Source organism: Neovison vison, chromosome 10, assembly GCF_020171115.1.
Source record: "Neovison vison isolate M4711 chromosome 10, ASM_NN_V1, whole genome shotgun sequence".
In the NCBI taxonomy this organism is placed as follows: Eukaryota; Metazoa; Chordata; class Mammalia; order Carnivora; family Mustelidae; genus Neogale; species Neogale vison.
Window position 1 is genome coordinate 65,910,943 of NC_058100.1, and position 17,691 is coordinate 65,928,633.

Genomic DNA, 17,691 nt, shown 5'->3' on the forward strand with positions numbered 1-17,691 from the left:
TGAAGAGTTTAATGAAATTCTTCTTACCTTAAATTAAGTTGGATAAAGGGATCTAAACAAATAAACTGTAAAAATGAAGAAATAATGTTTTCCAAATAACACTTCCCAGCATGTAAAACTTCAGTCTCTAGACACACCCCAACCTCTCAGGCCCTCTGACATGCAGACCCCTTCTGACTTCTGGGTGCTTACACTCTCCAATATGCCACTAACTCCCCCATTCACAATCCCCTTTTTTTATGGCTCTTGACAGTTCTAAGCTTCCTTCAGTTTGTCTTACTCCCCTCAGTGTACTATAGTAGTGGAAAGAAAAAGCATTGTTAGTATGTCTTAAAATGGTACTATCATCAAGGAATAAATGTACACTGTGGTTGAACACTAATGGAAATGTTACCTTTGGCAAACTAGAGCCCCTGGGACTTATTTAATACTAACTCAAAGAAAAATGAATCTTTTAATAAGATAAAAGACATTGAGAATTAAGCATTTACTTATTTTGGAATTTCTTGAAAATATGTTTTCTAAGCTACCCAGGAAACCAAGGGAAAAATATGGTTTCCAGTTACTCCAGTAGAAACACTTTCAACATTCCAACAGCACTTCCCTTCTGAATCTTCTCACTTCACATCTCACGAATCATACACCGTAAGGGAATAATGAGGATTACACGTGCGAAAATCAAACAAGAGGAAACAACAGTACTAGGGGAAAATGTTAAACACAGGGGACAAGCAAAGAGGAATCAACACATACTTGGTTGGGGAACCTGAAGAAGGAACACAAAACAGAACAAAATAGCTATTTTACAATGTATTTCAAATAGGTATTGCAGAAATAATAATATACATTTTGATTTATTTTATTTTATTGAAAGATTTTATTTATGTATTTGACAGACAGAGAGATCGCAAGTAGGCAGAGAGGCAGACAGAGAGATAGGAAGAAGCAGGCTCCCAGCTGAGCAGAAAGCCCCATGCAGGTTTTTATCCCAGGACCCCAAGATCATGACCTAAGCCAAAGGCAGAGGCTTAACCCACTTAGCCACCGAGGTGTCTACTTAAGCTAAATTTTAATAGAGCATCACATAGCAACAAAATGGTGAAGTAAATGGTCTGTATCAAAACAACTAAGAGTAAAATTACCAAAGATTATTTTGAGTTAAAGCACTTGAAATAGACAAAGGAAGGCACTCTGAACTCTCCTTTTCTTCCTGAAAGCAGGAAATAAAACTCTTATGTGAAAGATGCTTTCCCCATAACAGAGGAAAGAACAAACTTATCATGAGAGATGGGGAGGTGAAGCCAGGAGAGATCTGTACAAACAGACCTTGTCAAAATGACCCTTATCTACCTGCAACCTTCCATAGGTTACTTCCAGAGGTTACTTTTCCACAGTTGCTACTTTTTCTTCAACCTGGTATATAAACACTGAGGCTTAACCACTTTTTGGGTCTTCATTTTCCTGTGAAGGCTCCCATGGACATTTAAAACCAAATATGTATGCTCTTACCCTGCTAGTATTATGTCAACTTAATTCTCAAACCCAGTCAGAGACCCTAAGAGGGTAAAGGAAAAGTTTTGGGGAAAGTTTCTTCAAAAGTTAAGTTAAACACTAATCCAGTACTGATTTTTAAATATGCCTAAATTTAAACTTTATATCAAAAAATAAACAAGTATTGTCAAGAAAAATTAAAAGAAAAACAATAAGGCAGGACTACTCATACAGGCTATTGAAATATCTTATAAAACCTTGGTAGTACATCACTGTGAAATGTGTACATTACTATGTAGGCAAAACAACAGCATTAAGTAGAAACATATGCAGATACATACAAGATATATATGAGAATTTAATCCAGTGTTAAAAAGCACTCTTAAATCAGCAAACTAAAGGACTTTTGGTATAACAGGAAAGTCATATGGGAAAATATAGGCTAGGATATATATCTTGCACTGTATATTGTATATTGCCTCCAAATGGATCAAAGGTTTCGGCACCAAAAAATATGAAAACATAAAAGTAGCAGAAGAAATCTAGGCAAATAGTTTAAAATTTTGTATTAGAGAAGGGCTTTTAAATGAAAACCTAAAATCCAGAAGCCATTTTAAAAAGAGAGTTTGATAAATATGAAGCATGAAAACAATTTTTCCTTAAGGAAAAAAAAAAGTGAATCAATAGCCAAGTCAAAAAAATATATATATATACTTGGAGGGAAAGTTGCAGCTCCTATCAGAAACAAGATCTAGCAAAGAAGAAGTCAAACTATCACTCTTTGCAGATATTATACTATATGTGGAAAACTCCAAAGACTCTACTCTGAAACTGCTAGAACTTGTACAGGAATTCAGTAAAGTGTCAGGATATAAAATCAATGCACAGAAATCAGTTGCATTTCTTTACACCATCAACAAGTCAGAAGAAAGAGAAACTAAGGAGTTGATCCCATTTACAATTGCACCCCAAACCATAAGATACCTAGAAATAAACCTAACCAAAGAGGCAAAGAATCTATATTCAAAAACTATAAAGTACTCATGGAAGAAATTGAGGAAGACACAAAGAAACAAAAAAAAATGTTTATGCTTCTGGATTGGAAAAACAAAATGTCTACCTAAAGCAATCTATACATTTAATGCAATCTCTATCAAAATCTCATCCATTTTTTTTTCAAAGAAATGGAACAAATAATCTTAAAATTTATATGGAACCAGAAAAGACCTCAAATAGCCAGAGGAATGTTGGGAAAGAAAGCCAAAGTTGGTGGCATCACAATTCCAGACTTCAAGCTCTATTACAAAGCTGCCATCATCAAGACAGCATGGTACTGGCACAATAACAGACACATAGATCAATGGAACAGAATAGAGAGCCCAGAAATAGACCCTCAACTCTGTGGTCAACTAATCTTTGACAAAGCAGGAAAGAATGTCCAATGGAAAAAAGACAGTCTCTTCAACAAATTGTGTTTGCAAAATTGGACAGCCACATGCAGAAAAATGATATTGGACCATTTCCTTATACCACACATGAAAATAGACTCAAAATGGATGAAGGGCCTCAATGTGAGAAAGGAATCCATCAAAATCCTTGAGGAGAACACAAGCAGCAACCTCTTTGACCTCAGCCACAGCAACTTCTTCCTGGGAACATCGCCAAAGGCAAGGGAAGCAAGGGCAAAAATGAACTATTGGGATTTCATCAAGATCAAAAGCTTCTGGGGGCGCCTGGGTGGCTCAGTGGGTTAAAGCCTCTGCCTTCAGCTCAGGTCATGATCCCAGGGTCCTGGGATCGAGCCCCACATCGGGCTCTCTTCTCAGTGGGGAGCCTGCTTCCTCCTCTCTCTCTCTGCCTGCCTCTCTGCCTACTTGTGATCTCTGTCTGTCAAATAAATAAATAAAATCTTTAAAAAAAAAAAAAGATCAAAAGCTTCTGCACAGCAAAGGAAACAGTTAACAAAACCAAAAGACAACTGACAGAATGGGAGTAGATACTTGCAAACGACATATCTGATAAAGGCTAGTATCCAAAATATATAAAGAGCTTAGCAAACTCAACACCCAAGAATAAATAATCTAATCAAGAAATGGGCAGAGGACATGAACAGCCATTTCTGCAAAGAAGACATCCAGATGGCCAACAGACACATGAAAAAATGCTCCACATTGGGACGCCTGGGTGGCTCAGTTGGTTGGACGACTGCCTTCGGCTCAGGGCGTGATCCTGGAGTCCCGGGATCGAGTCCCACATCAGGCTCCCAGCTCCATGGGGAGTCTGCTTCGCTCTCTGACCTTCTCCTCGCTCATGCTCTCTCTCACTGTCTCTCTCTCTCAAATAAATAAATAAAATCTTAAAAAAAAAAATGCTCCACATCACTCAGCATCAGGGAAATACAGATCAAAACCACAATGAGATACCACCTCACACCAGTCAGAATGGCTAAAATTAACAAGTCAGGAAATGACAGATGCTGGCGAGGATGTGGAGAAAGGGGAACCCTCCTACACTGTTGGTGGGAATGCAAGCTGGTGCTGCCACTCTGGAAAACAGCATGGAGGTTCCTCAAAAAGTTGAAAATAGAGCTACCTTATGACCCAGCAATTGCACTACTGGGTATTTACCCTAAAGATAAAACATAGTGATCTGAAAAGGCACGTGCACCCGAATGTTTATAACAGCAATGTCTATAATAGCCAAACTATGGAAAGAACCTAGATGTCCATCAACAGATGAATGGGTAAAGAAGATGTGGTATATATATACAATGGAATACAATACAGCCATCAAAAGAAAAGAAACCTTGCCATTTGCAATGACGTGGAGGATATTATGCTTAGCAAAATCAGTCAATCAGAGAAAGACAACCATCATATGATCTCCCTGATATGAGGAAGTGGAGCTGCAACGTGGTGGGGTTGGCTGGTAGGAAAAGAATAAATGAAACATTTATGAAAAAGATAGGCTCGGGAGGGAGACAAACCATAAGAGACAATCCCACAAAACAAACTGAGGGTTTCTGGGGGGAGGGGTGTTAGGAGATGGCGGTGGGGTTATGGACATTGGGGAGAGTATGTGCTATGGTGAGTGCTGTGAAGTGCGTAAACCTGGTGATTCACAGACCTGTATTCCTGGGGTTAAAAATACATTATGTTTATAAAAAATTTTTAAAATTACTAAATAAAAAAGAAACAAGATCTATATCCTAGTATGCATAGGTTCATGTGTATATTTCATGTGTGTATGTGTATGTTCATGTGTGTAGGTATCTATCCTAGAAATTAGGATTAGAAATTTCAAGAAATTAATTCTTAAAAAGAGGCAAAGGATATGCCAAATAGTTCACAAATAAATACAAATATCTCTTGAACACATAAAAATACACTCAATCTCACTCATGATAAGAGAAATATACATTGAAACTACAGTAAGATTTCATGTTTACGTCTTAATTTGGAAAATTTTCAAAAATTTCACGTTTTCAAATGATTGACAACACAGTTGGGAAGTCTATGAAAAGACAGGTGTTTACATACTCTGAAAAACATTATAACCTCTAAGGAGAGAATTAGGCAGTATCTTTCAAATTTTCAAATATGTATACTCTGACCCAGAAATCTCACTCTGGAAATTCACCCTACAGATATAACTGCATCTGTATGAAATTATATATGTACAAAGTGGTTGATCAAAGCACTCTTCAGAATGGCAAAACATTAGAAACACCTATGGATCCCTCAAGAGACTGTTAATCCATGATACATGACACAATTATATTGTGTGACCTCGTGAAGGCAAATCACTGAGGAACTTCTATGCACAAACGTGGAACTATGTTCTGTATATATTGGCGAGTAAAAATAAAGCAAGACTCGAAGCTACATTTGTTATTGGAAAGGTGTTAAATAAAAATATATACTAATTTTTAGTTTGTGTTTATAAAAGTAAACACTAGAAAGATACATAAGAAACCCATTAAAGTGGATGCCTGTTTTTAAGGACACCTAAGAAATGGGGTGGATGGCAAGAGGGTAGAAGTGAAAATTCTCAGTGTATATGGTTTTACATAATTTTTACTTTTGAAATAATCAGCTATTTATTAAAAATTAAATTAAAACAACTGTTTATACATTGCTTCACACTCACCCTTCTGAACAAACGAATTTTAAGTGTGATCCAAAGATAAGTTCTGTCTCAGTTATCACCTTCCCATTTTCTAATTCTCCTGGGTGTCTGCATCGTTTCTCTGACAGAAAAATTAAAATGATAATGAGTGATTCCAAATACTCAGAGATAAGGCATTAGAAGACTGATTAGCTTTGACCTATGCCTCCAGAAAGATCTGGAGGTTGAGATCCAAATTTATTTCTGATTCTGACTCACTAAATTTTTACCTTGGAGGATAAATGAATACAAAGTTTGATCTCATATTTTTTGGTACATTTCACCCTTAGAGGAAAACACTCAGTTAAATCACTATGGTAATGGAGTCTATGGATAGTTATTGATCAGGGAGCTGTGCTCCACTCTGGATCTGTGGCACATACTTTGTATGTCAGCCACTTAAAAATGCATGTCCTTGGTCACCAAAAGGACAACAGAAAGTGTAGATACCCTTACTATTGTAAGAACATTACAGGATTTACTCTCCACTATAAGTGAATCACAGAACCTTCTTCCAAACACAGCGGATACTTTGGTTGAGGTTTCTTTGGAAACCACATTACCTCTCTCTAGCCACCGAACTTTTTATAGATTTGTAAAGAATGGGCCTTGTTTTCAAAATATTAAAATTGAATTTGTAGTTCACTTTGGAAAGACGTGTTAAGCAAATTACCGTGTAAAGGATAAGCTTCTTTTTCACTGCAACTGGGCAGTTCATAATTTGTTTTGTTTCTTTATTTGTGCTTTTCTAAAAGTAGCACATGTATGTACATTGAAATGAGTGACTTGACAACTGGATGGTTTCTTAGTGATCAAAGATTCTCATTTGCATTGAGAAAATTTAATTCCTGAGACATCTTTGTAAAGAAGTGAAAAGCGTAAATAAGAAAAATAAATGTTCATACTTACTGACGCAGAATTCGTAGTAGTCCCATTTGTTATGCCGACAGGTAATAGTCGGGTTTAGATAATTAACCCTGCCATAGCCAGGACGGCAGGTGTACCTCAGGACAGTTCCACTTTTGAAGTATGTCTCATTCACCACAGTTGTTAGAGAAGCAAAGTATAAATTCGGTGGGAGATCACAATCTCCTAGTCACCAAAATAACAAAGAGCGCCAGAAGTTAGAGCTCAAAACACAGCATCTTAATGTTTCAGTAGTATGATTTTTAGATAAAGGACCATTCTTTTCTTTTCCAATCAAGAAAAATAATAACTCTTATTGTCCTCATAGTTCAATGAATCTAGTGAGTGATCAGTAATACACATTTGCTGATTAATGATAATGATAAAAGGCAGAAATTTTTCATCCCTTCTCTAGTATTTATGAGATAATTTATCTAAAAGATGGTAGATGTGATTTCATCCTTCTTTCAGAGTCCCCGTATCTGCTGACTCAGTGATATCTGGGCAAAGTCAACAATTCCTACAAATTTCCTCAACAGAAGCAGTCTTTCCTGAATAATACCATTATATTAAATTGCTTGTCTCAGGGAAGGAAAACCAGGTGGCTAAGAGGTGAGTAAGAACCACATTCTTAATTTGCACCTTTATGTACATGTTGGATTTGAATGATGCAAACGAAGAAGCATGGAGTCCTTGAAACATAAAGATGTTAATCCTGCTTTCCTTGCAAGAATTAAATAGGAGATTTGCCTTTCAGGAACCCTAAGAGAAGTCTTTACTTATTTCTCCTCTCTCTTCTGGATAGATCCAGAGGCAGTGAAAATTGTTCAGTGGGGCTGATAGATCATACCAACTTGTTTCAAATCATGGTTGGGAGACAAACTGTTTTGGAAAATTCCTGGAGAAGAAATGCTAGGGGGAGATGGGTAGAAAACTTTCTCTTCTATGAATAAAACCAATTCCCCCTAAATCCCAAATAATTCCAAATCCCCTTTAATTCCAAATTCCAAATTCCTGATCAAGTCAACTCTTGTTGCTGAAAGTGGCTTTCTGCTAAAAGTTGAATCATCTGTTGGTGTTAAGCGAGAATGAGTGGATGATCTTGAATGTCTGTCACCAATCTGAACTTACTTCTCTAGTACTCACCAAGAACAGGAGCCATTAGAGCAGCAACCAAGATCATTTGGAACAAAGTTGGATCAGGGGCTCTCCACAGCCTAAAGAAGGACTGGGCTGCCATTTTCTCTTTTCTATGAAGGATCCCATTTAGAGCTCTGGGGTGCATGCCCTGATGATTCTCCCACATTTTTTTTTTCTGCAAAAGACTTCAACTTAATAAGCAGTCATTAAATTTCTAGTCATCATAAAGCACTACAGTAAGTACTATGCAGTCCACATCTTCAAGGAAATTATGACCTACAGTAGAAGAAAGCACATGCACATGAATGTTAAAACATGAAACAGGGAGTGTTAGTCTCCATTCAAAGGAGAGATGGGGAAGCGGTTGTTAAGAAGGGACAGCTTATAGAAGTGTCCAAATGGGATATAAGGGTCAGGTTTAGGAATTGATAGACGCTGCTCTTTAGGGAATAAAGAACCACTGTTTTTCATTTTGGATTTTGTTTCCCCCTTTTTTACTTTAAAGCTAAGGAGTGATTCATTATTGTGCTTTAATTTCTATTTATATATTATGATGATGATGATGATGATGATGTCCAGTTAACCAACATATAGTAGTACATCATTAGTTTTTGAAGTAGTAGTGTTCAAGGATTTATTAGTTGCATTGAACACCTAGTGCTTGTGCTTTTAAAAAAAATCACTGTGGCAGGTGTGTACCTGAGAGACTGAAGTAAACAAAGAGAAGAAACAGGAAGGTTGAAGAAGAAGACTACTGCAGCTGGCCAGGTGAGCCACAGAAATGGTCTGACCATGGAAATGGCAAAGGAGTTGGAGAGGAGGGAACAAATGTAAGACAAAATTATACTGAAAGGCAGGAAAATGATGAAATAGAGAAAAGGAGTCAGATCTGTGTTGTATTGAGAGTTCCTCATGACAATTGTCAACAGAGGCAATAAAGCATGAAGAAATTTGCAATTTTAAATGAATAGTTTATGGAGAGATACATATATCTATACGTATAGATATACATATAACTGTATAAAGAAAAAGAAAAATGTATGTGACAAATTATACTTTCATATTTGATCAGACTATTTGAAGACTTTTTTAAAGCAAAATCATGAAAAACACTTTTCTCTTCACTACCACTACTGTTCGCTTTGGGGAAAACAATATATCTTAAATCTTAAATTTACATTAGAAATAGTCCTTGTCCTCAAAGGAATATATGAAGTTAACTCCAAAGAAATATTGAGTTTTATCTTTTATTCGGATACCTGTTAGATCCAAATGATTCTATATGCCCGAGGTGTTCTTAATTCATACTATGCACATATCTGGTAGTGCACTCAATATTTACCTCAAAGATGTTTCTGTCCCACATTACAGAAAGAGACAAGTTTATAATGACCCTTCACACCACATGGAGAGGCCTGACTTCCTAACTGAGTAATGACTCATTTGATCCTATCTTTCCAAAACTCAGTTCTGATGAAGCCATTCTTCCACCCATCATCAGTTATGGACGATTCCACCTGATAGATAGCGTGGCCCCTGAGTTCCAGACAGGGCCACTAGGACAATTCCACCTAAATAAATAAATAAATAAATTCAACGAGATGATCCACTTCGCAAATGTATTGGCTTACTAAAGTGTGTTTACAGAATTTGTACTGAATACACTGAGGTGGCCTAAAGATGCGTGAAGGAGACCAGCACTGGGGCCCTTACATACCCACTTTCTTTTTTGTTTGCCCCTCCTTCCACTCCAGATCTCTAGACTCTTCCTCTTGCCCAGACAATCTGGATGAGACAGGAGACTAGTGGGAGTAAGTTAGTTCCACATAGTGAAAACCAATCCACTAAATTGTCCATAAAATTTGCAAAATACGATAAATTTCTCCATTCCAGTGAAAACTGTTATGACCTGTAAAAACTATGGAAATGAGTTTCTTTAATTTTTGATGAGTTCATAGCATTGGTTGAATTTCAGTGAAATTGAAGAAAAGGGTTAAAAAATCAATATGTATTTTAAAAATTTTTTAAAATAAGCTGGAAATTGTTTTTAACTTTTAAAAAATGAAATAAAGTAAAATAAAAATACCAATATATTGGCAAAATAGAATTTGACTACAAAAACTCAGGAGACTGATAGTACAGTATAAAGTGATAGTATAGTATAAAGAAATTCCCCATATGAATTGTTGCAGTTATTATGTTCACAATAAAAATATGTATATTGGATATACTCCAGAAAATATTCCTGAGTATATATATATATAAACAGAGCCATAAGATTAAATCTTGACTTTTTAAGAAATTGAATAGAAATACTTAAAATACGGCTACAAAGAACATATTCATTAGCTGTGTTCAAAAAGAAGACATTTACAATCATTGAGTATATTCAAAATGAATATTCAAAACGTTGTTCAGTAACTGACCATTCAACAAACTTAGCAAATTGATTTCAGCAAACTGATCCTTTAGGAATTGGCATTTCCTCACTGGCTTCTAGCAAGGAGCTTTTCTGTCATTTGGTGCTTTGTTGACCCCATGCTTTGGTTGACCCGAACAATCTGGATCCCTGATGGTCCCAAACATTTTCCTATAATGCATCCCTGCCCATTATAACTTGCCCTCTTATCCTTCTTCCCTCTTTGATTCCTACTTGTTCTGCTAGTCCTTTCTCCCAACGTTCCCTCCTTTTCTCCAGGCCAGTCTTCATATTCTAATTACAGCTCGATGTTTCTAACATTTTTTTCCAATTTATTTATTTTCAGAAAAACAGTATTCATTATTTTTTCACCACACCCAGTGCTCCATGCAAGCTGTGCCCTCTATAATACCCACCACCTGGTACCCCAACCTCCCACCCCCCTGCCACTACAATAGCCAAACTATGGAAAGAACCTCGATGTTTCTAACTTTGATTCAGCTGTGGCTTAAAACTGACATTTAATCTCTGTCTTCAACACTAGACCTCAAGGTCCTTATAGTCAGAGGTGGGTTCTTACTTGCCTCTGCCCCACCAGGTACCTGGTACCTGGTACCTGGCCCTGCACCTCACACAGTTAAAGCACTCAAGAAATGTTTGTTGACATTACATTCAAAAGCATCTAGTGATAAAATGTTTTAAAGAGGAATAATACTGCTCCACATCCGTATCTACTCTTAGAGGTTTTGTTTTGTCAAGGTCAGATTTTCACTGATTTTAAAGTTCTTGAGAATAGAGCCTAGTGATTTTACTCTAGGCTCTTCCCTATCCTTATCCTGAAGTCATCATATTCTCAACCATTCAACAGAGGACAGTGAGGAGGGAAGGAAAGAATAAAAACTAGTCTCCTCCTTCCATAGGTTAGGACAGGAGATAAAGGTCACCATATATACAGACCCTACACAGGGCTGAGGAATTCATATCACTCAACTTTACTCTGGAGCCACAGACACAGTGCTAGGGAGCACAGGAGGACAGAATGTTGCCAGACCCCGGAGCATGGGCTCTGAAGTCAAATCCAGGCTATGTGGATTGAATCCTGTCTCCCTCAGATGGGAACTGTGTGTTCCCGGGGCAGGATACTCCACTCCTCTAAGCTTCAATTTCCTGTTTTATAAAGAAGGAATGATAACTATACATGTATCACAGAATTTCTGAGAGGTAGCTGGGCTTGGTGCACAGTGGCACATAGAAAATATTCGAGAGAAATGTTAGAGAAAAGAAGGATGGGATTGGAGTTGGCATGTGACCTTGACAAGACCAGAATTCCTGGAGTCAAAACATCATCATAATAATCATGGGGACAGAAATGTCTGACTCTTGATTTTTGGCTCAGGTCAAGATCTCAGGGTCCTCGGATCAAGCCCCAAGTTGGACTCCGTACTTAGTGCAAAGTCTGTTTATCCCTCTCCCTCTGCTCCTTCCCCTTCTTTCCCTCTTTTTCTCTCATAAATAAAAATAAAATTAAAATGGTGATTTATAATTACAATGATATTTGGCTGCAACACCAAGGTACTTCAATTAAAACCCAGGGCAGAGGAACAACCACTGGACTTGGACCAGGAACCATTGGTTAGGTCTTCACTGTGGACTTTGGTGATGGTGAAACCCACACCCCCAACAGAGACTCTCGTGCACACAATGGCCTGTCCTGGGCATTCTTCTTCCCCTAGTTTTCCCTGTCTTCCAGAGAGGAACTTACCTACTCCCATGACTTTGACCTCTACCCATTAATCACTCACAGACCTTTGGGCCCAACTGTCTTCTTATAAAGTATATAAAAACTTACACATTTCATAAACTCAGTTGCTAATAAAAATCTTAGTCTGCCCTATTCAGTCCCATACATAAATTTTGAGTCGTTAAGCCGACCTCCTTACTCTGGTCACTAACAAGTGGAATTCCAGTGCTGAGCCTTAAAACTGTAAATATTTCTAAAAGTCAGGGAAAGAAATATCAGCAAAATAAGGAGAAACTATTTTGTCTTCCCCTGTAGCTTCACAAAGGCAGGTATCTGAATCTTAAAGGTGACCTTGCAAATGTTATTTCTGGACTTTAGAGATCATTGCTCTGCCACTTGAACAAAACCTTTAACTCTGGAAAAATCTATAATTGTAATAGGTTATCTTCACAAATTATTTTTTGCCCAGGATAATACAAAACTTACATTTCTAATTTTGAGTTTGATAAATACCTGTGAGTTTTCTTTGCAAATCCATAAATGAATTTTTATACTTTTCATTTGTAATCCTGAAAGGAAACTCAAACTTTTCACTCTGTTGGATTTCTCTCTCTTTTTAAAAATGCTTTATTGTTTATTTATTTATTTATGGGGCAGAAGGAGAGGGAGAAAGTGAAACTCAAGCAGATTCGACTGAGGGCTCAATCCCATGACAGTGAGATCATGATCTGAGCAGAAATCAGGAGTTGGATGCTTAACGAACTGAGCCACCCCTGTTAGATTTATTTTTCATTCTTTTTTTTTCTTTTTAAGATTTTATTTTTTTATTTATCTGACAGAGAACACGTGAGAACGCAAGTACAAACAGGGGTAGGGGCACAGGGAGAGGGAGAAGCAGGCTCCCCGCTGAGCAGGGAGCCTGATGCAGAACTCGATCCCAGGATCCCGTGATCATGACCTGAGCTGAAGGCAGTCGTTTAACCAACAGAGCCACCCAGGCACGCTCTTTTTCTTTTTTAATATCAGCTTTATCGAGGTGTAAGTGACTGAATTGCAAGATATTTAAAGTGTATATCATGGTGATTTACATAGGTACTCTTTGTGAAAGGATTGCCCCCTCCCCCACCACCCATCTTGTTGATGAACACATCATTAGCTCACATATTTGTCCTTTTCTTCTTGGTGTGAAGACTTATCTACTCTCTTAGCAAATTTTAATTATACAGTATGGTGTTACCAATATAGTCACCATGTTCTACATTAGATCCTTGGAACTTCATCTTACAGATAAAAATTTATATACTCTTACCAAGCTCTCCCTATTTCCCCTACCCTCAAGCCCCTGGCAACTGATTGTTAGATTTCTTATTTAAGCAAAAATCCCTTTTTTTTTTTCCTCAATTGTAAGATATAGTTCCCAAAGTTCAGATCAGTTTTCCAACTGCTTCCTTTGTATCTCCAATGCACCTCAAATCCAACATATCCCAAATGAAACCCACTATCTTCGCTCCAGCACCCTTGACCTCTATATTTTTTGTCTCAGCTCAGGTAATCATCTCTATCCAGCCTTCCAGACTAGAAGCTTCAGTCATCCTAGCCTCCTCTTTCTTGCCCCCTCCCATATTCAGTCTCTGAGTCCTGTCACATTGCCACAGCAACACTGGAATCTGTCCCTCTCTCCTCCATCTCACTTCCATAGTCTGGGTTTATGTTCTCATGATTCCCTTCACCCACCCTAGAGTACTAAAACGCCTTTATACATCCATAAGCCAGCTTCTAATATGACACTGTCATATTCCTAAAAAGGAATTTACTTAAAAATTCCAATGGTTCCAAATTTGCTAGATTTCCTTACCTCTCCCAACCCTCCCTCTGCTTCTACTCACTTAAAACACTGTAGTTCAACTTCATGGAGGTTTTCAAAATACATCCTGGATTTTTTTTTTAAAGATTTATTTATTTGACAGAGAGAGAAAGAGAAAGTGAGAGTATGCACGAGAGTGGTGGGGAGGGTCTGAGAAAGAGGGATAAGCAGACTCCCTGTAGAGCAATGAGCCCAAGACCCAGGGATCATGACCTGAGCTGAAAGCAGACACAACCAACTGAGCCATCCAGGTACCCCATTCTGGATTTTTTTTAAAACACTTGCAAGAATTTGAATATAATATCTCTTGTGACAGATGCTTTTACCTCCAACCTTCTCTTGATTCACTGTCCAGATCAAATATCACCTCCTTAATGAAGAATTGTCCAACTCCACTGAGAAATATCAGCCTCTTCTAAGCTCCCCTAGTATTTTGCTGAGGCCTTAATTGTAATGGTATTGTTTCTGCTCACGTTTGCCTCCTAAAACAGACTGTGGACCCTTGAAGACAAAGAAGATGTTTATTTAACTTCCTAGTGCTGACCTGATACTATAACTGGTGTGTAACAGTTACCCAATAAATGTGAAATAAGTAAAACTCAATATAGTTTTATCTTCAGAGTGCGAATGACTAACTGCCTTCCTGAGGACCAAATGGAATAATGTCTATGAAGTGCTTCATTAATGTAGACGAGATAAATGATGCAGTGATCCCACTTCCCTCCCTAGTTCTCAGGCTATGTGGTGGCTCAGTGAGACCTGGGGAGCATCTGGAGTTCACCATCACTACTCCTTTGGTCCTCCAGCAGAACCTTCACAGGATTCAGCAGACTACAGAGGATGGGGATGGAGGCTAGGACCTGTGGATTAAGAAGACCCAAATTTGAGCCCCATTTCACTACAGTCCAATCCTATGATCTTGAAGAAGCCATGTGAGCTCCTTGGGTCTCAGGTTCTCATTCTCTCAAATGATGACAGTAAACTTAGATCATCTTTCCTATAAAATCTAGAATGCTATTAGCTGCCCACTAAAAAACTAAGACTTCCCTAGTAAATGCCCTCATATTTCAATGACATCATCACCTTTTAAATTCCTATAGAGGTGAGACCAATTCAAGAGCTATGGTCTTGAACTGGTGACGGGTCTCTGAACATAAATACTGTTGGCATGCACAGTGCAGTACAATTTGAGAGGTGCTGGGAGAATCCTCAGCCCCCAAATTTCTCCTTCCATTAGAGATTACTTTTCAAGTCCATGTATTTATTTTGTCTAAACTCTGCTTGCATGCCTCTTGAAAGGATGATATTCTTCTCCAGTCTCAACTCCTTTCTTGCAGCTACACACTCAATCACATGGCTTTCAGATTCCAGAAAGAACTTGCTTCCACACTTGCACCTCCTTCCTAAAATCTCTGTATCTTTCAGCGTCTTCCTTGTGTACTCATATTATATCCAAGTGTATCACTACACTTAATTCAAACCTTCCCTGATGCTTCTGCTCATTCTGGATGCTCTGTCATTCTCTCTGTACTACTCTATTTTAGGGATAGAACAGGACTCAGCTAAGAGTGGCTGAGGAATTGAAATAAGAACAGTAGTACTGTGTCCTGCCCTACCAAGGAAGAAGGAAATCTCCAGAAGGAAGGGTAATCAGTGTTGTCAGATTCAGAAAAGTGGGGAAGAAAAAGGAGGTGAGAACAGTCAAGGCTTCTAGATTCAGAAAGTAACTGGAGGCTGACCAACATCCTTTTTATTATCAAATCAAAAGATCTTTGCTGGGACACCTGGGTGGCTCAGTTGGTTGGACAACTGCCTTCGACTCAGGTCATGATCCCGGAGTCCCGGGATCGAGTCCCACATCAGGCTCCCAGCTCCTCGGGGAGTCTGCTTCTCCCTCTGACCTTCTCCTCGCTCATGCTCTCTCTCACTGTCTCTCTCTCAAATAAATAAATAAAATCTTTTAAAAAAAAAAAAAAAGATCTTTGCTGTGGATGGTGGAGAAGATGGGGAGGGGTTAATAAAATCTCCAAAGGGCCCTGTTTCAATTTTTAGGATGCAGACTATAAAAACCGGGTCCTCTGCAAACCTCTTTGGACATTCTCATTTACCTCCTGCCCCAACTCCCCTGTGCGGAGAGATGGTAAGGAATCATTGAACCAACACTTTTAGATACAATAACAAAGAGTGACCTTCTACTTCCTTTCTGCTTCAGTTTATTTGTATGCATAATTATTCGCCCATTTATAACAAAAAATTGAGGCTTAGAAGGACTAAAAATACTTTTCAAATAATACAACACCCTAATGCAGGACTCCTGAAAAGATTTCTGCTGAAAATACCCCCAGGGTTTTGTTTTTCTTGCCCTCCTTAAAGGGCCAAACCACCAGCCTTTTCCCCAAGGCACCCCAAATAACTCACTGACCTGGCAGGTAGCTGAGGATGAAATAGAAGACTCAATCGTGGTCCCTTAGGTCGTTTCTCAAGGGGGAAAAAAATTGTCTGGATCTGTAATAGTTTCAGTTCTTCCCCAGATGAGAGTCTCCCGAGTACCCTGAAGCTAGCTAGTCATTGCACCACCAAGAAGTCCCTGAATTCCAGCCATGTGGCTGGCTGGTCACAGATGGGCTAAGTTCTAATGGATGGGCAGAGACTTTTTACTGGCCCAGTAAATGATTAACAATGGAAATAAAGCACTGGTATTAACCTAATCCCCTTCCTGGGCACTAACCCTGCTTCCTGATAACATGTTGCAATCGTTTTTTTCTCTTCTCTGCCAACCGTTTCCCCTAAGTGGAATGGTAGGATGAATTTGATGCCAGAATTCTTTTTTTCTTTTCCTAAATTCAAAACAGACCCATACGATGCAATCCACCTAGCCTAGAAAACATGGATACTGCAGGGTTGAGATTAGGCCCACCTTGACGCATTTTCTAGGATGTGAGGTCCAGCAGGCCTTCCTGGAGCTCCCTGACTGGTGACTTTTCCCTGTACTGGTCTTCATTTCACCCCAAGACAGTACAGTGGTGGGGAATTTAACAAGTTTGCTGACTTCCTGCTATGGGCCCAGGTGCCTGGAACATAATCCATACTTGATACATGTTAATTGATGGGACACAGCTATTAAAGGGCAATTTTTCCTGAAAATTTCACTTTTTCTGTCATAAACACCAAAAGTCTCATAAAGGTCTCAGAAAAGAGTGGCGTAGAAACACCACAGAGGCTTTGACAGAGAATCAGGATTTCATTTCCTCTGAATGAAAAGTGGAAAAATGAGTAGATGAAAATGAGAAGGCTATAAGAGGTAAAGAAAACATGAGCCAAATCAAAAGGTGAGACTGATTTGCCAATTTGACAAGAATGAATGTAGAGGAGGATTCTGAATTGTGCCAAGTCTTGAGAGCTAAATTGAAGGAAACACCACCTTTAAAGTTTTGTCTTCAAAATACCATTTCCCCATCTATTGGAGGGCTTTTCTTTACTTTCCATAGGGACTGTTGCAAATTTTTCTCTCTAGGTCACCAAATGGGCTTCTTCTCAGCAAGTGAGCTTGCCTCCTACTCCCACTAAATAATCATTCTACAGCAGCTTCTATCCACCTCACATTTTCTCTCTTAACCACTCTTTTTTATTTTTAAGATTTTATTTGTTTGAGAGCGAGAGAGAGAGAGAGAGAGCACGTGCATGAGTGGGAGGAGGGGCAGTGGGAGAAGAAGTAGATACCCTGCTGAGCAGGACCCTGGGATCATGACCTGAGCCCAAGGCAGACCCTTAACTTGTAACCATCCCTCAGAACAACATACTGCTTAAAATATAACCCATGAGATATTATACTGGTCACCGAGCATGCTTAAATATAGCCTTAAGAAAAACATGTACTAACAACAGGCCTCTGGGGGAGAGGATGATATGGGTCCTTAAAGCTGAGACTCTGGGAACGCCTGGCCCGCTCAGGGTAGAACGCTG

The 17,691-nt window shown here is 38.6% G+C and overlaps 1 protein-coding gene across 2 annotated transcripts in view; it reads right to left on the reverse strand.

The window, feature by feature from the left end:
- Positions 1 to 16,369, reverse strand: part of LOC122918161 (C4b-binding protein alpha chain-like) — a 31,346-nt gene extending 14,977 nt beyond the window's left edge. Inside the window, exons 1-4 of one of the 2 annotated variants that reach the window (XM_044266307.1) lie at positions 16,151 to 16,369; positions 7,711 to 7,879; positions 6,568 to 6,750; positions 5,641 to 5,740 (exon numbers count right to left, since the gene is read on the reverse strand). In XM_044266307.1, the coding sequence (XP_044122242.1) occupies positions 5,641 to 5,740; positions 6,568 to 6,750; positions 7,711 to 7,870 (443 nt within the window). In that variant the 5' untranslated portion in view covers positions 7,871 to 7,879; positions 16,151 to 16,369. Of the gene's footprint in view, positions 1 to 5,640; positions 5,741 to 6,567; positions 6,751 to 7,710; positions 7,896 to 16,150 lie in introns of those variants that run through there. The other variant, XM_044266308.1, reaches the window with a different exon arrangement.
- Between the last annotated feature and the right edge of the window lie 1,322 nt (positions 16,370 to 17,691).